This window comes from Gouania willdenowi, chromosome 9 (assembly GCF_900634775.1).
Source record: "Gouania willdenowi chromosome 9, fGouWil2.1, whole genome shotgun sequence".
In the NCBI taxonomy this organism is placed as follows: domain Eukaryota; kingdom Metazoa; phylum Chordata; class Actinopteri; order Blenniiformes; family Gobiesocidae; genus Gouania; species Gouania willdenowi.
Window position 1 is genome coordinate 25,418,633 of NC_041052.1, and position 25,243 is coordinate 25,443,875.

Consider the following 25,243-nt stretch of genomic DNA (forward strand, 5'->3'; position numbering starts at 1 on the left):
TATTTATCAGAAGCTATGATGGAAACCTCTTACCTTCAACAAAAAAGGTACAGAGAGGTGAAGTGACCTCAATTGCATGATAGAAGGTTTTCTGTAGTGTTAATTGTAACTAGAGTTGGTGGTGCCCTTTACCTGTGTACTTTTGCCTCTGAAGATTGACAAGTGACAGCCCTTTGACAGTCCAGGTGACACAGTGCTGAAGTAGGCATCCTGTCTTTTTTCTATAGGGGCGCTTGGGGAGCTGAAGCTACCTAACATAGCCGGGGGCTCTCAGGGCACTATGTCCACCCCCTTTCACCAAGGACAAGTGTCCTCTAGGATTCCCACTTTAACAAACATTCTTACTCAGACTATAGAGACGGGAATGCTCTACACAGTCTCATGTGTTTACTAATGCCACTTTCATGTCACTCAACTTTTACATCACGATCAGCAGTGCTTAAAAGCATCCATACTGACAAGGCTGCACTGACTGAATTGGACATTATAGGTCATGAAAAACACTCTTAGTATATTGCCTCGTAGGCTGGATTGAATTAAACATTTATTTATATAAAATGTTTTATTTCAGTTTTCTTTAAATATTAAGGAGTATTACCATTATTATTAATTATTATTATTAATTTATCATTATTATTGTTTCACAACAAACTAATACAATGTTAACAAATCACGTTTAGACAGCAGGGTTACTTGCATAAGTGGTAATGTTGTAGATGCAAAGATAATGTCTGATAGACTGCAATGTCTTACCTCTGTGCTGCATTTCAATTTCTCTGTGGATTTATTTGATAAGTTACGTTGTTACATTAGCGGGCCAGTTAATCTTCTGATCTTATTTGCCTTGTCACTACATACAAGGTGCCAGCAAAACAACATAGTGAAAATACAGGCATACTATGCACAGCTAATATTATTAGCATTACTGTCTGGCTGTAATGGATTTAACCTGGTTAACTTGTTTGGATTACAGTGTAAGAATACAATTCTCAGAATGTGTGCATTTGGTCACATGAGCTTTTTTTTTTTATTTGTTAGAACTTCTTCGTCTGACGTTGTGTTCCTGTTGCTCAGGCTTTTTGTATTTCTCATTTCAATTCCTTCAGGTCATTTTTTGTATCAACTTCTATTTATTCCTCAAGAACACAATCACTCAGAAATGCAAAAATGTGTCATTATATTAGGTAGAATTAGCCTGTGAAGTTGTGATAACATTGATAACAATAATGGCAGGGGTGGAAAAAGAACAGAAAAAAATCTTCTTTTGGTAGAAGTACTGTTACTTTGATGAAATTTTACTTAAGGAGAAGTACAATTACTGGTGTAAAAATCTACTCAAGTAAAAGTAAAAAGTAGATCATTATTATTATTATTATTATTATTATTATTATTATTATTATTATTATTATTATTATTATTATTATTATTATTATATTTTTAAGAACACCATTTAAAAATAAAGTGCATGAGAACAAGACATGGTGTGGCTAACCTGGATAAATAAAAACAAATAAATGTCATGGATGTCAATTTGAGGAGGTAAGTGCGTGTGTCAATACATCCAATGTATCAGAGCATCCAATAAAACTTTTTCCAGTAAGAGAATAATTCCTATCTTCTCTGAAAGCAAGAATGCGTACAGTATGTTATATAAAGTCTATAAAACATTCTAGGTGGAATGTCAAAAACTATGCATTTAAAACAAACTCTCTATCAATGAACAAATTACATTGATTATGCATAAATTGTGCATAAACATCAAAGAAAACTAAATGCTTAATGAAATTATGAGAGGTAATAGTGCTTGTGTCAGTGCAGACATTTTCCAGTAACAGAACCATTCTTCAGGGGTCTCATTTATAAACAACGTTTGGGATTTATTAAAAAAAACCTGGCGAGATAAAGTTTCCACCTCCACGGCAGCTCTGACCCCCCGTACGCACAAAATCATGAGAAACGGGAAACTCCACCCCCAACAGGTGAAGAATGAAATTAGAGACAGCTCTGTGAAATTAAAACATTTGTGTGAAATAATCGAACATTGCACATTTCACAACACATCATATATGAAGGATGTATTTGCAAAAATGAAGGAGGAAAAAATGATACTACGCACCTACAAATAGAGTTTTATATTAATAATAATAATTGCAATTAAAATCACAAGATCATTGTGCAAAACTGCTGATCAATTGGCTGCAACACCTGTAGCTGTTATGAAAAGGAACGCGCACACAGTAGCACTGCTGGATGACGTGGTGCACGAGCAGGGCCACAGCCAGGGCCGGACCCTGGGTAACAATTTTCAAGGGCCCCATCATCACTACCCCAGGATTACTATAATATGGCAAAAGAATAAATAATAATATACATACATTTACTCACTACATCAATGTCTAACTGTCATCAAGTGCATTTTGATGTACAGATGTGCAAATGCTCATAGAATTACAAATGTACCACTATGTCCTCTTGTCAAAGCCCCTCACTCACATTTGATGCTATGAAACACATCAGCATCAGTGTAATCTGGAAAACATAAACATCTGGAAACCTGTCAATTTCTCTCAAAAAAATGCTGATCTGGCAAAATACACTGGAGTGAAAAAATGACCTATATTCGGGTTATGCCTCTGCGTTTCTGATCGGCTTCTCCGTTTTAGCGCTCCCACTAAGCTGCCTCTCCATGTTTGCATTTTTTGACTTACGTAGAGCAGTGGCAGCTCTGTAATTAGGAGTCACTGATGATTTTTGTAGTTTTTTGACAGTTTACACACGGGTTTGGGGTGGTTTATGAGCTGTTTGAAGCATCCAGGACGGGAGGGGAGCAGGCGGTGCTCCTAATAAACGGTCCCCTGGAAAAAAAATTATTTTTCTTCATGGTGACGGCGTTTCATTTATAGGGCACTAAATAATAATGTATGATTGACAGTTTACATAATAAGCAAGAGAAAACCAGATATTTTCCGTATGCCCTCACTGCCACGGGCCCTTTAGTGGTCGTGGCCCCTGGGCAATTGCCCAGTTGCCCATATAGTTAATCCGGCCTTGTACACAAGGGACAACCATAGACATCTCCCCTGTGGCCCAGTCTGGCTCCGAGAGAAAGTCAACACGCTTTTTGCCATTTGGGATAATTCCATTTTCTATATTGCCTAAAATAGAAAATTTGATATATTGACAACCTATATTACCCAGGCCTATGCTCACCTCTATATTTTTGGATTGAGGAAGAAACCAGAGAGAATCATCCACACAGCCAGAGGGAGATTATGCAAAATCCACACAGAAAAGTCCAGGACAGTTTGCTCACTAATGAATCAAAGCAACGCCTTCTCAGGCCTTTCCTTATGTGTATTTAGGTTTAGGCCTGAGGTGGTCCTGCTCTCTCTCGAGGGATGGTCTTTTGTCATGACAATCGTTTTATAGTTTTAATTTCATTCTGAAAGTGAAATGCTGGAATTTTCCTCATCACTTCCTTTCCTTCTCTTTAGCACAATTGTTGTTCTTATTTCCTGGGTTAGTTGTTAGGCTTTATTTATTGTAACATCCAGCTCATCTCAGAAAAATCCAACAGGGGAAAAAAAGCAGTCTCATAACTCATCTTTTGTTGTGGTTTTTAGCAGCTTTATCAGCTTTATCTGCCTTTGTCCACAATTTTTCATTTATACATTTGCTAATTTATTTATATACTGTATGTATCGTAAACCCTCATCTGCCAAAATTGTTGCAGCTCATAAGACTGTAGCAGTGATGCTGCTGACATCACGAGTCCTTATCATCATGAATTTGAAGCGTTTGTTTCTTGTTCCAGCATGTGCATTTGCATGTATTGTAATGATTTCTTTCTTGTTTTCTTATAATCAGATGTGTGCTGTGATAAACTAGGATGGTTATATGTTTAGATTAGATGTAGGATTAGGGTTCACACTGATAGCTGTCTTTGATCTGTTGCCTTCTGACTTCACAGGGTTTCTTTGTATTGCTTTATCTCGATCAACAGCCACATAATAGTCACTGTTTTTACACAACCCTAAGGTCACTGGGGGTGAGTATTAGCAAAGATGTTGCAATATCACAATATATTGTGATATTTCAATTTCAATTAGTTAATTTCAAAATAAAACGTAGAGATTAAAAATCAAGTTGCTGTATATGTTCATCAGAAGATAATGATCATTCAGAGGACAAATTGAGTCAAAACTATTTGCTTCAAAACATCATTTATTATTATTATTATTATTATTATTATTAATAATAATAATAATAATATTCGCCCTGTCCAGGGTGTACCCCCGCCCAGCGCCCAATGAGAGCCGGAAATTGGCACCGGCAGACCCCCGCGACCCTGATAAACGGGAATTAGCGGGTTTGAAGATGGATGGATGGATTATTATTATTATTATTATTATTATTATTATGATTATTAGTAGTATTATTATTATTTTGATTATTATTATTATTATATCTACGGCACCATCTACCGGAGTGGAGGTTTTTATGTAGGAACAGGAGCTGGTCAACATGCCCAGTAGAGAAGTGACAATGTCTCCAGCAGTAGACAACACACATCCACGAAAATGTGAAAAATACAATAAGAAAAATATTGATTAAATATCATAAAAAAAATAAATTTAAAATTGGCACCGTCTTGAAATTTTTTTTTTCACACCCCTAAAGGTCACAAGGCAAAGCTGACTGTCTTGTGGGTAATTCAGTCAATCAAGTCTGCGTCAATTGCCCCAGTGTCGTGAGTTGAGCCCACCCCAGAAGATAACGTGATATGGTCTTCCAGATTGGAGCCCAGAATTCTCTCACCTTCCTACTCCCAGCTTCCTACCGCCGGCTTGTTGTAACATTTTACTTATGACTAACTTAGAATAAACCAAAAGTAGAAATACTCATCATCTTTCCTTGAAGCTGTTCATCAAATATCTGGGAAGGTAGAGGTAATAAAAACCTTACAGTATGACGTAAATCCATCATTGGACCGCTTCCTTCCTGCTTAACCTTAAACTTGTTACAACCAATAGCATTTTAGAACTGAGGGAGAAACTTGACAGGACTTAAAGGACTAAGAAATATGTAAACATAAGAGTAGAAACACATTTTATAAAAACTGTTGAAGAGAAGGCATCACAGGAAATACTTTGTTCTTGTTTTATTTCAGTTGAACTGTTTGTCTCAGTTTATCTGCCCTAAAGCTTACCCTGTCTAGATAAAGGCCCTTCCTAACTTTGGTTTAGTGTGTTAGTTTGTGTTCTTCCTAAGAATGCAGGTTTAATACTCACTACTCTTGTTCATTCCTGCCACAATTTAAAATAATGCAAGTTGGTTTAGTTGGAGTGAAAGACCCTCAGTTATCAACAGATCATTGGAAGATTCTCTAGCTCCTAGATGCCTCTGAGGAAGACTGACAGTTGGCAGTTGAAACATTTCCTGAAAAAAGTTGTCTGAATAAATGAAATCTAGACATATTATTTAAAAAAAGAAGACAAAATAAACTCGCTGGAATTAGATCATTGGAAGCTGCAACGATCTGTGTAAAAAATTCTTATACTGGTGTCTCCGCATGTGATTTATGAAAACCATGTATGTGAATAATTCCACTGTAAGGCTATAGAGTTACTTTTAACAGACTTGTTATTGTCTGACGTACTTGTAATTATGTCACCTGCTTCTAGAATTGAACACTAGGAATTGATGAATGACACTGTATGGTTCAAAACCATGTGTATTTTTAAGGACTGTATTTTTTACAGGTTAAGTTGACTTTTTTTGGTGAGGCTAATGTGACCCCCGGGTTTATTCTGTCAAATATAAACACAAATCCACTACAGACTGTTCTCAATCCTCCCTCTCATCTGTGTTTTTTCAATCCCAAGAAGTCAGCACTGACTTAATATGTGAAGAAAATAGAGCCGCTTTTGTCTGTAATTGTTGTCTAGAGATATTTATAGTGCTTTTAAAAGAAACTGTTTTGTTTCATTGCATATTCTATGTTTAAATATAAAAGCTCAGTTACTCATATTCACATACAAATTAGCAATCAATCGTGCTTAACTTCAGGAATAAAATCCTTCTTCATATAAACCAAAATGTGTCAGTGTACCTTTTTTGACAAAAAAAAAAGTATAAATATGACAGCACATATTTATCAAAATAACACTATGATGTGATGTCTGGTAAAGTTGCACAGAGCTACTATCGTACATTAACATGAAGGACAAGCTCGGTGGGAGGCACTTGACTCTTTGGGGACAATATTTTGTATTCAACGTTGCATTGGTTCACTAACCCTCCCCAGGGTTGTTTACACCAGCCCAAGGCTTCCTGCCTGTTTCGCTCACCCTCCATGCATGCGTCTGCTTCCCAGGGGGTGTGGGAGTTAGTAAAAGATAAGCTTTGTGTCGTGGCAGAGGCAACTGACATTGCTTCAACAACATGAGGATTTAGTTTGTGAGCAGGGAGTAATGCCATGCATGTGCTGAGAGACTCAGATAAAAATCCACACCCATCTGCTCCTGTATACCTAAACATGAATAGTCACACATATATCCACCGTGTGCACGAATAGCGTGGCCATTGTACAACACCAAAGGAGGACATTTTTCAAGACTTGACGAAGCCAGGATAAAAAGAAAAGAAAAATAATAGCAAATACATTCTGTAATACAAGTCAGAGAGAGTGGAGACAAGAAAGTCACATTGGCCACGATAACAAAAAACAGTTTTCAAATGTTTTAGTTTAAGTTTAGGTTATATAGATCAGTGAAGTTCTTTATTCAGTCAGTGTCTCAAGTACAATAGTTATCATATATTCTTCACCCAAAAAAAATAGGCAGTGGCTATCCGTACGGATGCCGTATCAATCTACCGATATTCTATCTGTACGTAGCACCCCTATTTGGCCAGTTTAGGTCATGTGATAAGCCGGTCATTGGTCAGTTTAGGTCCTAAACCTAACCCTAAAAATTGTAGCAATATTGGGTTATAACCTAACCCTAAACCTAATCCTAACCCTAACCCTAAAACGCTTTGTAACTGTACCAAGTCTACTTTGGTAACTGTACCAATAGCACCGGGGGTTTTCCGTACGGCAACCGTACAAATAGACACTTTCAAAACATCTCTTCATTTTAGTATTTGATACTTTTCAACACAAATTTAGCCTGAAACCAAAAACTGTTTTCAGGCAGATAATCCTCAAAGTAATAGCTGAACACTGTGGTTCATCTGCATTCAATTACTTTTATAATTTGAATAGAGGCATGTAGCCGGTGCTACTAAAACTATCAAAACGAGTGCTTATTTAGCATTTAAAACACTTTAAACTGACCAACTGAGCACCAAATAAATGATTATATAAGTCCATGGATGAACAGCTCCTGTTTTCTTCTTATTCACTTTTTTCTTTCGACAATGTCGGTGCTGGTTTGAAGCACCTCACACACAGGGAAATCTGCTCTGCGTTGCCGGATAGAGCTGGTAATTACAGTATATCCATGAACTGTCCAAAATGTGGTCTGCACTGCCTTCATCTGATATTCTAAACCCAACCTGGAAATGCAGCCTCCTTCCTCTACACTACACTGTTATATGTTTCTTTCCTCACTTACATTTACAATTTATTTTTCCATAAAGGGGAATTAAGATATTTATTTTTTGTTTGCTGAATTTATTTGAATCTCTCATGTATTTAATCATTATATACGATTCAATTAAAAATTTAAAAATAAAAACGAAAATAGTGCTTTTCTCTAAAGGAAGCGTCCAGTATCAGGCTGAAAAACAGACAGGCCTTTGAAAATTTTGTCAGACATATGGCTTCACAAATTTACACATGCACAGTAGCACAGTGGCTCATACCTGTGACGCCACATTCAAATAGTGCACATACTGTACATGAGTGAATGAGTGCCAGAACTACTTGTGAGTTTCGAGAAAAATGCAAAGAGCAGACGATGACGTAAGAAACAGCATGCAGAAGTAATTGGCCTCCAACATGGCTCACTCTGTTCCCCACAAAATGGCTTTTAACTGCTACGATAGATCAATACAAACCATATTAGGGAAGCCAATGGGAAAGAAATCTGAGTAGCAGAACGAGTCAATGCAGGTGATTGTACAGGTTTGTTTCAATAAGAAAAGAAGTCATATCATTGGTCTTGAACCATTCTTTGATATGTGAAGTTTATCTCCACTATTTAATGTGCAAAGTCACACTAGGATTCTCTACACTCCACGGGTTGCTGAGCCTGATAAGTAGCATGAAATCTTCAGAGAGGCACGAGACCCTGAGCGACCGGTGCTTCCCCCCCTCCAGCGTTCCTCTACACTACTTTGATGAAAATTAACTGCAAGTCTGCAAGTGACACTTATCTGATTGACACAACTTCTGCAGTTCACTGACCTTTACACAGAGAGAGCAGAAAGTGAACAGCAGCTCACCTCTGAGAGAGATCAATGCTGAGAGACGAAACAATAGCAACATGGGGAGCTCAAATGCATGATACAGTGCGTGTGTGTGCGTGTGGTGAATCCATTCTAAACTCATGTACACCAGTCCATCGCACGTGTACCTGCCTGCCTAACTTTCACTAAACTTACCTAATTTAAGTAGTTAGGTGTAGTGGCAGGTGTGGCGTGAGTGAAGCTGCAGTAATCAGGCGGGCTTCACTATGTAGCATGTGACATGTAAACACTTACAAAAAATTGTTTTGCGCTTAAGCATAAACGATCTGACTCAGAGCGTGACACTACAGTCACTACCACGCTATGGAAGGGTGTCGTGACACAGACTGTAACCGGACTAATTGGTGGTCCGTTATACACTCAACACTCGCACACACACTTACATACCTACACACGTGTCCACGCCTGCATGCGTAAGCGCCTAATATTTTTTTCTAAGTATTTACATGTCACATAGACGGTGCTACATAGTGAAGTGCGCCTCATTACTGCAGCTTCATTCACGCCACACCTGCGTCTACGTGTGACTGATATATTTACAGTATATTTGTTAGGTGGACATACAGGTGTGGCGTAGGTGTGCATACACTTGTGTATGCGTATTAAAGCGTCTGCAGACGTGTTAACGTGTTAACATTTTGGGACATCTGTAGACAAAGTTGTTTGTTGCTGTGGACGAGATTATTCATTTGTTGTTGTTTAATTATTACAGTCTGTAATGATGTCATCAGGATCATTTACGATAGGCGAATTTAAATTAAGTTGATCAAAACTTAATCAATAAACCTGATCAGATTCAGTAAACCATTGATCCCTGAGTGGAATTTGCAATTGGGTGACATTAATTCTGTTCCCATACATCTTTACATGACATATAAATAATTAAAAAGGAGCAGTCAGAATAATCCATGTCACTACAACTTTACTTACCTACTTTATTTTTGACATTTTGTTTGATTATCGTTTCTTTTTTATTTATTTTGTGTAGTATTTATTTCGTTTTCTCACAGGATTAACTCCTAATATTTTATGAAAAAAATCATTTTGAGGAAAAGAAAAAAAAAACGCAATAAAAAAAAAAAAATTAATGGAGAAAATAGAATTTGGAAAAAAATAAAATGATTTTATAGAGCCCTAATAATTGCAATTGTATTGCAACACAAAAATAATGAATTTTTTAATGTACTACTTTGTATGCACTCATTTCATAATACATAGGCAAAATATACTGCATTTTGCCTATGTATTATGAAATATATGTATATATATATATTTCGTAAACATATATTTCACGAGTAATGTAGTTGTCTTTGTTGCATTTTATTTGGCTTTCATAAATAATTATGCACATTTACAGATGTACATGATATGAGTGATAGCACGTTATGAAGCCTATTTTACACAATAGGTGTGCCTTCAGATTATTACTTCTCCATTGGTGTACCTTGGGCACAAAACATTTGGGAACCACTGCTCTACGTAAGTCAAAAAATGCAAACATGGAGAGGCAGCTTAGTGGGAGCGCTAAACGGAAACTAAAACATGAGAGAACGATCAGAAACACTGAAAATTACAAGCAGCATATACCGAATATAGGTCATTTTTTCACTCCAGTGTATTTTGCCAGATCAGCATTTCTTTGAGAGAAATTGACAGGTTTCCAGATGTTTATGTTTTGCCAGATTGTACTGATGCTGATGTGTATTATAGCATAATTTGTGAGTGAGGGGCTTTGACAAGAGGATATAGTGGTACATTTGTAATTCTATGAGCATTTGCACATCTGTACATCAAAATGCACTTGATGACAGTTAGACATTGATGGAGTGAGTAAATGTATGTACATTATTATTTATTCTTTTGCCACATTATAGTAATCCTGGGGTCGTGATGGTGGGGCCCTTGAAAATTGTTGCCCAGGGTACAGCGAAGTGTTAATCTGGCCCTGCGCGTGTAACTCCCTCAAGTGTTGGTAGCACTGGGTCAATGTTGGTGGCAATAGTCTATTTAATTATTTATTTTCTGTAACATTACAAACTTGCTCTTTTTGAGCCTCGAGCAGCTATCAGTGCTTTATGTAAGTAGAAAGATAGAATGATCCAAATAATCAATACTATTGATACCAACGTCAGTATTGGTATTGAATGATACCTGTGTGAAAAGGTCGATCCTCTTGTTTCGTTTTCTCTCCTGCGTGCACTGACTGTGACCTGTCTGTCTGTGTCTTTGTGGATGCAGCTGCTGAGGTGCAAGCTGTATAAAAGGCTGTAAGACACATTTCTACAAGCTTGTGAAAAATCATGTGAAACAAAATACGTCGCCCAATCCCTATTCCCAACAGACCTAGAGGCAGAAGCAGAGGTTATTGACATAGAATATCCAGCTAGATAAGAATGGTCACCTTCACCATCGTTTAATATTAACTTTCAAACTGGTCATATGTTAGTTAAGCGTACTCAGAAATGACTAATTATGCTAAAACCATAATACACTTATTTGATTGAAAAGTGTTATTTCAGATAAAAGAATCCTCAATTCATACCAAACTGAGAACATTTATATAATTTTAGTATCAAACAAGTGTACAGTGCAAACAAAATGACAAGGATGTATAAATATAAAATAGTAGGAGTGTAACTATGACCATACACGTACAAAATATATAGACTGATTACATAACAGAAAAAAATTACTGCAATTGAAAAATTATATATTTAATATAATATGGCTCAGTCTTGATTTTATACTGTGATAGAAATACTGAATGATTATATACATCATACTATTTCATCATTTAGCTGATTCCCAAAGAACAATGGAATAATAGTGAAAGACTGATAATAAAGTATATTGTAATCACCTGTAAAATCTGTTTCAGGTTTATACAAAATAACAAAGGAAATCTTGCAGAATTGCACACTTCTAACACACAGCTCTCTTCTTCTTTCTCTCATACATCTGGTAACATGGCCCCTGCTGTCTTAAAGGGGCCACATAGTCTTTACCTGCCTATGAACAAAAAGAACAGTCACACTACAGAATGTACTGACACATGCTGTCCTAAAATAAGCACATGTTGATTTTGTGGCTGTTAAAAAAGGGTCTTGTCTGTGTTTTTTTAACAGTGATTTTGATCCACAATCCTCTTTCAGGTGACACTTTATCGAGAAAAATGAAAAGCAAGATTTATATTCCGTATCGACATTTTGATATATATTTTGATCGCCTACATTCTATGTCCATCTGCATTTATTTCAGTTAAAAATATGTTAAATAAACAAAAAACAACAAAAAAAGACATTACTTTTCTGTAATTTATTTAGTTATTAAAAGTGTCAATATTTCATGTGGTGCAACTGTCCGGCCATTACTGGTGTTTCAAAAACATCTATATAATTATTCTATATCTATTCACATGCCCTAATAGGCATTATCACCAAAGTGTTTTATTGTTCTGTTTAAAATGACAAAAAGTATTTCTATTTTTGGGGGTGCACGGTGGAGTAGTGGTTAGTACGTCCACCAGCAAGAGGGTCCTGGGTTTAAGCCCTGGGGTGGACACTTGGGTCCTTTCTATGTGGAGTTTGCATGCTCTCCCTGTGCTTGCAACGGTTTTCTCCAGATTGCCCCTATCAGTGAATAGGACTGTGAGCGGTTGTCTCTGTGTGTTGTCCTGCAATGGACTGGTGCCAGGGTGTACCCCCGCCTAATGCCCAATGAGAGCTGCAGATAAGCACCAGACCCCCATGACCCTGAAAAAGGGAGCAAGTGTGTCAGAAAATGGATTTCTATTTTTATTTCCATAATAATATTCATGCAAACTTTATCCGATGATCCTCTTTTTATGAAATGTCATGTGGTGACAATATTTATAAGTCATTGACCCATAAATCTTCATCTCTAAAATAGAGAAAAGCATTTTGGTCCTTATCTCCCAGCCCTATAGGTTAGCATGTGGATGGTTGTTTATCTCTATCTTGGCCCAATCGAAAGCAAAAAAATATAATTGTTACTGTTCTTTTGGTTTGGGTTCTGTTTCTCTTGCAGCTTCTTGTTCTAAGTATATATTTAGCTACACTTATCTTAACCTAACACCATGGTGACTTTTTGTTGTATTAAAAACCTTGAGAGGTTTTCTTTTTTCCTTTTCTTATGACTTATTACTAGCCTTTTTAAGAACTGTTTGTCCACACGGAAGCTGTTCACAAATATATTTTTTCCTTATTATGTTTAAGAAATGTAATACAATTGGACCTCACTTTTGCAGAAAGAATTTTCAACCTAAATTAGCATTTTACAGCATTGCGGGAGCAGCACAAGTGGAGCATTCAATAATACAGCTACATTACTAACCTTTACCTCCAGGCATGCAACTGTGTATTGCAGTCTTTTTTTCAGAAAACAGAAATTAAAGAAAAAATGTGTAGAATTTCTCTTTGCCATGGGCATAACTGTGACACGATCTCTTTGTTCCAGCCTAAGTGGCCTGCAATGCTTCAATGCCCGATGAAGTGTGTACATACACATACATGCAAGACATATGCAGTGTACATATACGCGTGTATTCACTTGTGCATCTGTGTACATTTCACGCTCTTTTGTCTTTTTGCTGCTGTGCTGAGAAAATAAAGGCAATCTGTTTACCTACACAACACACACATTCATCTACCAATTAGCCTGCAGCTAACTGCTTTCCCCTCTATAGAAGAGGGAAGATACCCTCTTTCCCTTTCCAGGAGCTTTTTACAGCACCTCACTAACTGCACTTACTGTAAATCAGCTCATCTCAAATGCACATACAGCAATACAGAGATACAGCAATTTACAGGCCAGACCATGATTTTATTAGTTGTCAAAGCTGCTGTGAATCTTGTGCCAGTAATGATTTAGAAATATGAAGCTATGCAATGGAATTTAGTTTGGTATGATCCTATTTAGCTGTTAATCCAAAAAAAAAAAAAAAGAAGAAGAAGAAGGAGAAGCATCATGTTTGCAGATGCATGGGAGAAAATCCTTCCGTTTTGTTGTTCTTCACTGTGTGATTTTGCTCCTATTGTTGCTATGCAATTGATGATCCAATTGATCGGACACATTCTGTGGAAACAGCTTTCCATAATAGCCCTACAAAATCCTCATGGATTGTGGATGTTCGCCTCTATTTTCTCACGCAGTGTCTACACAAAAAAGAAAGTAATTGGCAAACAGATATCCATGCAAAATGCCCCCCTTCCCACTCTTTCATGGTCCCTCAGCATGACAACAAATACTTGTGTAATCCCCGCTGCGTGCTTCAGAAATGAAAAATCCCTAATGTAGTTCTTTAGCATGTGGCGTAAACAGAACCGACCGTATGTTACCAGCTTTAAGTGGTTTTCCCATTGACATATGAACAAGTGCCTTTGGACAAGGATGATTACACATTATCATATACTTTGAAGGTTTTTGGCAGACCTTAAAACTTTACCAAACATCAATGCTTGATTATTATATAATTTTGATATAGGTGAGTTTTTCTTCCATGTTGAACCACCAGAATGAATAGCACCACTAATTCCCTCTGCTAAATGCAGGTGCACTGTTGCCAAAACACAAACTAAATCTTCCATCTAAACCTTTTGTCCTTTTCTATCTCCCTCTTTTTGTATTCACCCAAACTTTAATCTACCAATAGCTTTGTCCAGAAGTTTCAACTTCTTTCTAATTTGAAAAGGAGTTGAATCAAAGACATTCTAGAGTCTACAGCCACAGTAGCAGCACTTTTGGTCAGTAGCATGTTATTATCCTCATAATGAGGAGGCAGAGGACACATATTAACCAATTTTATTCTACAGTCGAATGTTTTAGCTGGAAGAAGCTACCAAGATGAATAATGTTGAGCTTTTATCCAAATGGGGTTTTTTGTTTTCGTTTTTTTAATTAATTCTGCTATTTATACAACAATCAGCATTAACATCATGACTGGATGAATTTAGTCTTTCGTTTTGTGCTTGTTAGACTTTAAAGATGTATTGCTGCTATATTAGAAGGGACCTCATAGGTATATTATTATCTGAACCAGTCCAGTTTGCATGTTTGACGATGTGTGTATACAAGTTGACTAAATACCTGTATGTGGCACCAGGCTGACATGTTGCTCTACGCTGCTGTTTGCTCTGACGAAGCAGGACAAATCATGTTTGAACACCAAAACCATTGTTGCCATCATGCGTTGGGTCACTTTAATGCTTTACAGTTGCAAAAAAGTCAATGTATTAGTGATGTTACTTTTGATTAGGCTTTTACTTTTTTCTATTAGTTGTAAAGAAAATGTTTTGCATTGATTTTCATTTGCTTCTGGCATTCTAGTTCCAATAATATAGTAGTTGACTCACAGATAAGTTCAGAGTTTTACTATTTTCATAAGCCATCATCTACAGCCATAAGATCCTTTTTTCTACTGCTTGTCCCAATTGCCACTCAAGACACCTCTTGTCTTTCCTTTTTTTTCTTACTGAGCTCCAACCTTCTCAATGCACTGTTTAAGTAGGCTGAATGGCACTTGAAAACTAGTGCCAAGACGTATTCTTTTTAGATGTCTGATTGTGGATGATTACAGTTCTCAGAGGAGTCACTAGTGAAAAATGGTCAGAGAGGGTCAGGAAACACTGTCATGCATGGAATCCAGGAGCATCCCCACAGATTCTTGTAGAAAGAGCTCAAGGATGTAGCAGGAAGTAGCTCCAGTCTACCCGGGGACTCCCATTATCGTTCTGCCTCTATTTTATTGGATTTTCCCCAGGAATGTTTATTTCTCTCTCTGCCCCTCTGAGAAGAAGCTCCGACCCTTTCCTCCTCACTATTTATTGTGGTGCCCCTGAGAAGTCATAGCCTACAATCAAGTTTATGGTTGAACGCTTAGAGTAAGACTTCAAACACAGAGCGAATCCCCCACCTGTTTTCTTTTTCTTTTTTCCCCCAAAGAAAAGGTGATGATACCATGAAACTGCTGTGGATTTAAGGATGCTCCCCTCAGACTTCTGATTGCCTCGATGTGCTTCCTGCACCTCCTTTTCCTTATTCAGCTCACTGTAGATCAGACTTATCTCGCTGCATAGGAAGACCTATCAGGGCGTCCTGTGATTGCTGACGGTTTTAGGGAAAATATTCACTGCTTTTCAAAGTCGGCCAAAAGCGTTTGGTCCCTTGCATTTCTCTTCCTTTTTCTCCTTCTCCATCATTTTTAGGTGTGTAATACTTGGTATTCATACCATTTATTCTGGGTAATTGTTCTGTGGCTTCACAGGTGGCACTTTTAAAGACTGATAAGGGTTTAGTTGAATTAATGTAAGATGTTTTCTTATTTATTTTTCATTTGTCAAATAAATTTAGTTTTTGAGTTCTAGAATACCAAACAAGCATGTGATCAAACTTTCATGGATCATTGTATCAAGAAAACATACATCTAGCTGTGGTGAAAACACACAGTTACTGTATGCTTTGTTAAATGTCATCAGCGATGCTACTGAACAGCATGTCCTCTTATGGATACACTGAAGACTTTAAAGCCCTAAACTCTAGATATGTTAATACCTATACATAGTAATGAGACATAAGTGTACTGTTCCACCTCAATACATATTAGGGTAATTAATAAAGGAAGTAATTTGTACTTCTGATCATTTCAAGCGCTGCAGTTGTTTGATATCAAACCCCAATAGATCATTGATTTAAATGGTTTTTGGACATTAAAATACACCCATGGGTTAGGTTTGAATTATGAAGCAAAATCTCCATCTTTTTTTTTTTTAAAAAAAAAAAAAAAAAAAAGCAAAATCTCCATCTTTCACTTTGGAATTAGCGTGTTGTCCCCATGCCTGTGAGTGGTGGCCTAGTGGTTAAGGAAGCAAGCTTGTAATCGGAGGGTCACCGGCTCTCACCTGAGCCATGGAGTCCAGGATTTTGCTTAGAATATTTTCCATTTTCCAATCAAAAATAATGAAGACGAGCATAGATTATTTTAGGTACAACCAGATCTGCCAGTTATGTTTCATGCTTTTTTTGCTTTCAGAGGATCATTTCTTATGGATTCAGAGCTCCTCTGACTCATCCTGCTGTACAATAATCTATTCAAACATCTATCTTCTTCCCCAACTATGGATTTACAGAGCTGTAGCATTTTATCTGTCATTGCATATGAGGCAAAATACAGACTGTACAGATCTTCAGTCTGATGCATGTTTTGCCATTTATGTTTTTTTTTTTATTTGACACTTTTCCCCTTCTCAACTGGGAACTGCATTTTTTTTCCCCTCTCAAGTATTTTTCTCATTTGTGGTGTTGATACAGCTCTTACTTCAGTGTAGCTTTTCTGTATAATGTGTTATCCTTCATGAGTTTTATGGGATTTGGTCATGTCACACTCACCGAATACAAAACTTACTCTATCCCTGCTTTTTTAGTAATCGGAACAATTAGGTGTTAAATATTTTTAAATAAAAAAAATATATATATATATTATATATATATATATATATATATATATATATATATATCAGTTGTTAGATATGTTTCTTCATGACTTCAACACCCTGGATGACTGCTTTTTGACCTGCAATAATCTTCTTAACTGGCCGATTACAAGGCCAAATCGTCCATTAGGTCAATAAAATACATGTCAACCATACCCAAACAACTGCTCTTTGAGCCAGGCAATGATGTGTGGTATAATAGCTGACCTCTTTCTGAGAGCTAACTGTTAAAAACACTATAAAACCTCCCTGGGAGCTATTGACAGACATCCTGATCATTGGAGTGTAAAGAAACCTGATACAAGACTGAACAGCTCCCTCTGGGACTTATGGATGGCTGTACATGAGCTGTTTTCTTAAAGTTATGTGTTCACTGCCAGTGTGTTGGTCCTCTGCACCTTCTTTTACTTGGACTTACATTAATTACTTGGAGTAAAATGCTTGTCTTGTTGCATTTTATGTAGTTATAAATTGGAAAGCTTTTTTAGTGTTTGTTTTTATAGTCTTTTCAAATGGTTCCCATCGTGTCATCTATATGCCTGTTTATCCTGTATACGTTTTTAGGAGCTCATCCTAATCAAGGCACAATGCAAAGTAAACAGGCTAGATACAATGTCAGTCTATCATAGGGCAACGTAGGGTTGCATTATATATTGAGATGTTTTTTTTTTTTTTTTTTTTCTAATTACAGAACTAAATACCAGAACTAACAGTGCTAAGGAATCTAAGGTCACAGCCTATATAGTCCATGTTCTGTGTTGTTCATTTATGCATACACAGCACAAGAACATAGCAGCTGGCAGAAAGATATCAAATCACCACAGGAATACTGCAAATCATACAAGATTGTGACATAAAAACCTGGAAGATGTGCACATCTGCGGAGTGACCCTGAGGTGGGATGTTTATCTATATTCCTGTAGTGAGATGAACCATCTGTTACCACTCCGATGTTCACTTCACACATATAAGCTCCATGGCAACAAAAGATATCACCTCAAAGAGAGAGGCTTCCCTTGAAAGAAGAAACATGCTTTCCTTGGAGAGGACAGATATATTCATTGGAAAATCAGCAGTCAATTGCATGTTAATGTAAAGCAACAAATTCAAGATGAAAGCAGAAGCCAGTGTTTGGTCTCATCTGCCAACTTGCGATTGATTGGACAGCTAAAGCGATTGGACCTTCTTTTATAATTTAGTCCTGCCTTGAATTTTGTATCTCTGCTGTCTCACTCAGCTAAAATCACATAGACCTTTGACCATGTTATGCTATAAAGCATTAGTCCAAATCTATTCTATGTCAGCACTATTTCCTTGAAATCAGTCCGTGCACAATGGATAGAGTTTATTCTGTATAGGTCATGCCTAATAGAGATTTTCTGCCTCATTTTTTTCCTCCACTAGATATTGTTCTGCTTTGTAGTCAAGGACAGCGGTACTGTAATTTTTCATCAGTCAAGGAATTTAATTTGATTCTCTCACTGCAAGATAATAAATGTATTATTGTCAGAGAGAAAGGAAAGATGATAAAGGAGTACCAAAATACAATTGTAACATTTTCCTTTTACTCCAACCTAATGTAAATCAATCCCTAACTGTCAGATTATTTGATTTTTTTTTTTTCCGATGCACACTCATTGTAAATTCAGTGTAAAGTAGGCGGTTTTATTTTCACAAACCACACAATAACATCACACAAGACAACACAGTTCATTGTTGTAGTTGACAACACACACCTTTGGTGTCGTATTCCTCTTGGGAAGCAAAAACAGACAAACCACAAAGGGAGATATAACAGCTGGGAAATTCATTGAAGGCAAGTCATTGTTGTGGGTGGTCTGGGTAATACATTGCTTGAAGGACAAGGGCCAAGAAACAAAAAAATCAATATTTTAGATACAGATGCTATGCATGTGTCAGCTGGACCCATCCAATGACTGCATCTGCATTAAATGCTTCTGAGTAACATGAAATATATTCATAAATGTGTTTTATTTCCCACTTCTACAGAGTGAAGTTAAAGGAAGGAGTGACGTTCCTCGGTGCACGTCCCAGCAATCCAGCGCAGTGGATAGTGAGCCAGGATGTGAGGAGTGAAGGCCACCGCGTGGTGACGTTGCACTGCCGCAGGAAGGAGTCCAGCTACGATCAGCCAAGGTTAGTATCTGGAAGTCGGATGTTTTACGGCCAGGGGCTAATCTTGTTCCCAATTATGATGCATCAATAATAATGCCAATCAAATATATAAACACTAAAATGAACTATATACGAGAATTGGTATACTAATGTAGAGTGCCAAACCCGTCTATTGACGTAAATTGTGTTTTTCGGCTGGGGTTGCTAGGAGACAGTGTGACAAAGCTCTCCGGTGAATATCTAACTTGTACAATGATGTAGTGACCAACTGGTGACATGTAGGTGGCAGCAGCGCACTTTTGGATGAGAGATCACCCGTGATGGGCAGAGCTCAGAGGGAGAGGAAAAGAGTTTACAAGACAGAAAATGGCGCTACAGAGTTGATGCTGAAGCAGCTCACAGCAGCTCACACTCAACCAGAGTATGTGTGGAACCTAAGTGGACTATTGAGAGTGTAGCAATCGTGAGAGAAAACGATAAAAAAAATGGGACAAGCGCTGACACTCGGCATGTCCGGGATGAGGAGGAAGTTGCGTGTACAGTAAGAAATCCATTCAACTCTGACATAGATAGCATAATAATAATAATGTTGCCATCAAAAGCCTGGTCTTGTTTTTGTAGTTTTATAGAAGGAAACCAATGTTGAGGTGTCCCTAAAGCGAAAAAAAAAAAAAATGTTTCAAAGTTACTAATAGGTTTTTTCACAAACTGGTGATTTGTGTGAAACTTGCCTCTATTCAACTGTGGATTACAGAAGTATGTAACAAGCTAGAAACAACAAAAAAAAAATGTTCTGATGAAAGTAGAGAGTCTAATCTTTCAGATGTCAGATTGTTTTAGTACAAAATATTCTGTGGGTCTTTAAAAATTAGTCAAAATGCTCTAAAATGGCTGGCACTGAGTGGGTAGAAATTTTGAAAATGGCTGGCATTGAATGAGTTAATATGACTTCAGTATAACTTTTAGTAATGGTATTGTCAAAAAATTAAACAAGATAAATGCCACACCCCATAACCAAGGTAACTTTTTTTTCCATAAAAAGGTCAGCTGTGCTGTCTAGTTATTAGAGCTTTAAAAGATGCACTTTGTCCTCCATTTCTGTGAAAATCTAAATAAAATGTTAAAAGTCAATGGGATTATGGAAGGATTTTTATAAATCAATAGTACTGTCTGGGCTTTTTCCACCAAGCGTGTTGCTGCTACATTTTAAATGACTGAATCTCCATCAAAATATGCCCCATTGGAAGAAATCCAACAGTTTCTGAAAGCTGAGATGTTGTACTTTATAGCCATTTTGGAGTCATCACTGCAATTTCATTACAGTCATTTCACTCACATGTGGAGGAAGCCTTTGAAACAGCCACTTTGTGTGGCAAGTGGCCACAGTGTTGGAGAAAAACACACATCAGGGCTTAGAAAAGAGAGCAATAACAGTGGATTTTGATCAAAAATGTCAGCAGTCTTCAAACCTTGCAGAGAAGAGCTACTTATTTACCGACTATATTGTATCGTTTCATGCAGGAGGTTCTAAACATGGAACAGGAAGGTTTCAAACCCATTCTCAGTGGGTTGCAGACAGTAGCAATAAAAACCTCAAACCTTCTTCCCTCCTTTGAAAGTAGAAGTTCAGACTGTTCAAGACTAATAATAAAAAACATGATTTATATTATATATATATATATATATATATATATATATATTTTTTTTTTTTTAAATTGCAATTTATTTTATTAATTTATTTGGAATTCAATAAAAACTGCTCTTTGTCTTTGATTTATTGTTGTTGTTTTTTATTCATGACTTTGGTAACAATAAGTGTTATAATAGTGTGTGTCCCTGTTGTAATTTATCATCTCAGCTAGAAACAGCTTCATATTTTCATTTACTGGTATTTATATTTATTTTTTTCCTCAGTTTGCCTTGTGTGTGTTGCTTAATTTGAAGGTGATGTTAGTTTAGAATCACCATTTTATAAGGTACATTTCAATATGTCGACTATCTTTTAAGCATGACGAGGTTGGCATATCAAAATTCTCAACAAAAATATGGACTAATATAGACATTTTGCATGTTTTGTTTGCATATGTTATTTTAAATCCCCATCACCCCACTCCAAATGTCCTTTATTTACATTTCGTAGAATTGGCAACCCTACTCTCATTTCTCTTTTTTCTGAGACTCGCATTATGTTATGGGTTTGCTATTATTTTATGGCTTCGTCAAGTTCTGAAAATGTCCTGAAAGTACAGTGCCATCTGAAGTATGTATTCATATAGTGGGAGCTTAAGTAGAGTTGTAAATTATGGCCAAATGAGTGTGTTTGAAGGTTGGATGTACAACGAGGTGTACATACATATATGCGGATGTGAAGTAAAATAGTGTGTCCGATTTTCCTGGTTTAATTCCATGAGACATGCGCATGTTTTTTTTACTCATTTTTATATATTTTTTTGTTTGGTGTATTTTTCTGTAATGTATGTTTTTTGGAGTCATTATGTGTGTTTGTGTATCATTCTGTTGTGTTTTTGTGCATTTTTTGTATGATTATTGTCATTTTGTGTATTTCTTTAATCTTTTTTTAGTGTCGTTTTGTGCATTTCTGTTGTCATTTTTTTTAATTTTGTTCTATAAATATTTAGTTTTGTGTATTTTCAGTCATTTTCATATTTTTTGTTCTCGTTTGGTGTATTTTTCTGTAATATATGTTTTTTGGAGTTATTTTGTGTGTTTTTGGAGCCTTTTTGTATACATTCAGTTCTAGTTTTGTGTGTGTGTGTGTGTGTGTGTGTGTGTGTGTGTGTGTGTGTGTGTGTGTGTGTGTGTGTGTGTGTGTGTGTGTGTGTGTGTGTGACTCCTTCTGGTTGCCGTGGGACTCTGTCTATCTCCTCCGTGGGTGTGAGGGAGAAATGTGTAGAGAAAAAAAACAGACCCATGGGAAATACGTATTTGAAACTTCCGGGAACTCTTCCGTTGAAAATATCAGCGTTTATAATGCCATATCCACGGATAAATTTGCATTTTTCCCTATTCACTTTATACACAGCCGCCAATAACTTCCGGGTCCAATACTTCCTGTCTAAACAGTGAATGGTCAAACAAACATGAAAACAAACGTTACTGCAAAATATTAGGTGCACCCACTCAGGGTATTTGGAAGCCGTTAACAAAGTTTCAGGTCGAACTGATACGGCGTTGGGGAGATATTTGCTCCACAAACACACACACACACACACACACACACACACACACACACACACACACACACACACACACACACACACACACACACACACACACACACACACACACACACACAGTCAGAACTTTCTTACATTATAGATAGAAGATGGTCGACCTAATACAATTATTTGTGGCTACATAACTTTACATGTTTCTAAATGCATTTACTTGCAGCTACGTGTGGCTACTTTTTGCTCCATAATGGCTACTAGTGGCTGTACATTCACAGGCTACAGTTACTTAAAGCCTGACCTGTGATGAAGCCTGAAGTTCAGCATGGTGTTCAGCATACCCCTCCTTCAAACAGAAAAACATTTATACACAATGCAAAACTTTATATATCAAGTTAACGTTTGACGCTCAACTGTTTGGATTTTTCCCGCTCATCGTGTTTTTGTCTTTCAGTCGGTCCGTAATCAACTTTTTGTGGGCTGGGACAACACGTCGATGTCATTGACAACATATATTTGTCCACATTAATTATTTGCATCGTTAATACAAAATGTGTTTTTGTAGTAATGTATATTATACTGTTGATTTACCTATAAATATATCATTACTAACGTTAGGCATCATTAGTTTTCTAATATGTTTGCTTTTGCCGGCCTGAGTGACTTGAATTTCTTTTGTTTGGTTGCATAATACATCTTACTTAAGATTGTATTGTTTTGCACTGTTCATATTGTCAGGATTTTATTTAACTGTGGATATACAGTACTTTTCTTGAGGAACAATGACCAACAGCGCAGTGTTTAAGTGTTTAGATTCTGCAATTTTTCTGTCTGAACTTGGCTGTTTAATGCACTTGACTGGCATCAGAATGGAATCATTTGTACATTTTATTTCAATTGTTTAATAAATATTGAAATGTTAATGAGTCTGATATCCTTTTATTAATGTTAAATAATACGTAACTGAAAATGTAATAAGTATACTAATAAAAAAAAATGAGATTATTATTAATTGTTACAATAGTCAGTCAAAAAAAGTAATCGATAGATTAATAATTGTTTGAAAAAAAGTCATTTGAGACAGCTCTACCCTGTGCACAAATAGCGATGATTCAGCTCCAGGAACAATACCTTCCTATATTGCAGGGTTTTGTTCAATGCACGACACATTTAATGTGCATTTTATTGCAAAACGAGTCAGCGTATAATAGTCTTCCCGTACAATTTTCAACTATTCCCGTCCAATTGGTGCACTTAATACATCATGATATCAAAAATTAATACAAGAACTTAGTGGCCAAGAGCTAATATGTCAGCGTCTAAGCTGGTTGCTGACAAAAAGCATACATTTTATGCCTGTAGGTTTTGAAAAGCAATGAATGTTTTTATCTACAAGTTAAAATAAAGTTAGTTATGTTTGACTTTTTTTTGTCCATTAGCTAGTCCGTCTGTATTTATTGGTGGGTTGGTGCTGTGAAAGACTTTCACCTGAAAGGTTGATTGATTGTTAAAAGGCTCCCTGTGAATAACTCGGCCCCTTCATTATTCAATCAATCTTCATTTCTTGCACTTTATCTTAATACATGAGATGACTGAAAAAAAAAAACAGAATTTCACCTATAGCTCCCCCATGCATACACACTACACTGTGTGAATGGTTAGCCAACTTATATTTTCCTCTGCTTAATGTAAACACTTGATGAAGGCCACGGAGACCAGTGTAGGGAGGGAAAAGCTAATCCATCCTCTCATTTACCCCGTTCCTCTCAATATTTCTCTTTCTTATCGTTTACTCATTCCCTTCACAGCCAAGTCATCAAAATAGTTTTGGTCAATTCTTATCAGAATTAGTGTTGTCAAACTAATCTGGTCGATAGGGAACTGATTTTCAGTGCGAGAAGGTTACAGTGTTAATTAAGTGCTTAATAGTTTTATCGTGACGGGGTAAATTAAGGATTACAAGCAGATTTGAGGCCTGGGAATACTTATATATTTGCTCTTTAGCTTTCTTTTCACTCAGAAAATTCCAAACTACTCAATTAAGGATACAAGACATTGCAAATTCAACTTATAATTAAAGATATACAGTACATAAGTTGTTTAAAGCTAGGGAAGGCGATTTCCTCCAGATACACTTTTTAAGTTTGTGCTTGAAATTTTATTCATGTCCTGACATAAATGAAGATCTTATGTGCTCTGAAAAAAGGAACGAAGAAAATTTGTCATCTGTAGCAGCTGTATTTCTGTAATAACTACGACCAATGCAAAAAAAAAAACAAATCGTTTTTTTTAACCAATCACGTCTCCCTGTCTCCCTGCTCGTTCTCAACCCCTCGCATGCACAAACTCACGCTGAAAGTGCGTCACCGCTGATAGAGTTAAAACAGAGTTTTTGGCCACGTTGTTTTTTACATATATAATGGTAAAGTTTATTGTTTACTTACTGCTGAATGAGACATGAGACAATGAAGTTTCTACACAATACAAGCGATGAGCTGAGGTCTGCTGCTGGAGCATGTGAGTGAGACGGAGAACAGAGGGGAGGGGTGAGGGGGTTAAAGGCGGAGCCATCAGGGAGGCTACATTCAAAATCATGCTCGCTATAAAAATTGCCTACCCTACCTTTAAGTGAAGAGGAGCCTACTGACAAGTTTAACTTAAATTTGTCAGATGAGATGCTGATGTTAGATCATAACCAGGGATTATTACAGTCTAATTATTATGTTATATCTTAAAAAAGACAGTTTGTGTCGTGTGATGGCTGTAAAACCGGAAACAAAGACCATCTTTATTAGATGTGTCCTCTTTGAAGTTGCAGCAATTTATTTGTCTAACAGTCAGTTATATATAATAGTCTGTAGATTCTAAATTTAAACATTTATAACAAAAATGAAGTTCAAAAAAATGGGTTAAATACTATGGGGTGGGTTCATT

The 25,243-nt window shown here is 36.7% G+C and overlaps 1 protein-coding gene across 1 annotated transcript in view; it reads left to right on the top strand.

The window, feature by feature from the left end:
• si:dkeyp-14d3.1 (transmembrane protein 132C) overlaps nucleotides 1-25,243 on the top strand; it is a 261,882-nt gene that overhangs the window by 136,701 nt on the left and 99,938 nt on the right. Inside the window, exon 3 of the mRNA XM_028458543.1 lies at nucleotides 18,993-19,139. Coding sequence (XP_028314344.1) covers nucleotides 18,993-19,139 — 147 coding nt within the window. The remainder of the gene's footprint in view (nucleotides 1-18,992; nucleotides 19,140-25,243) is intronic.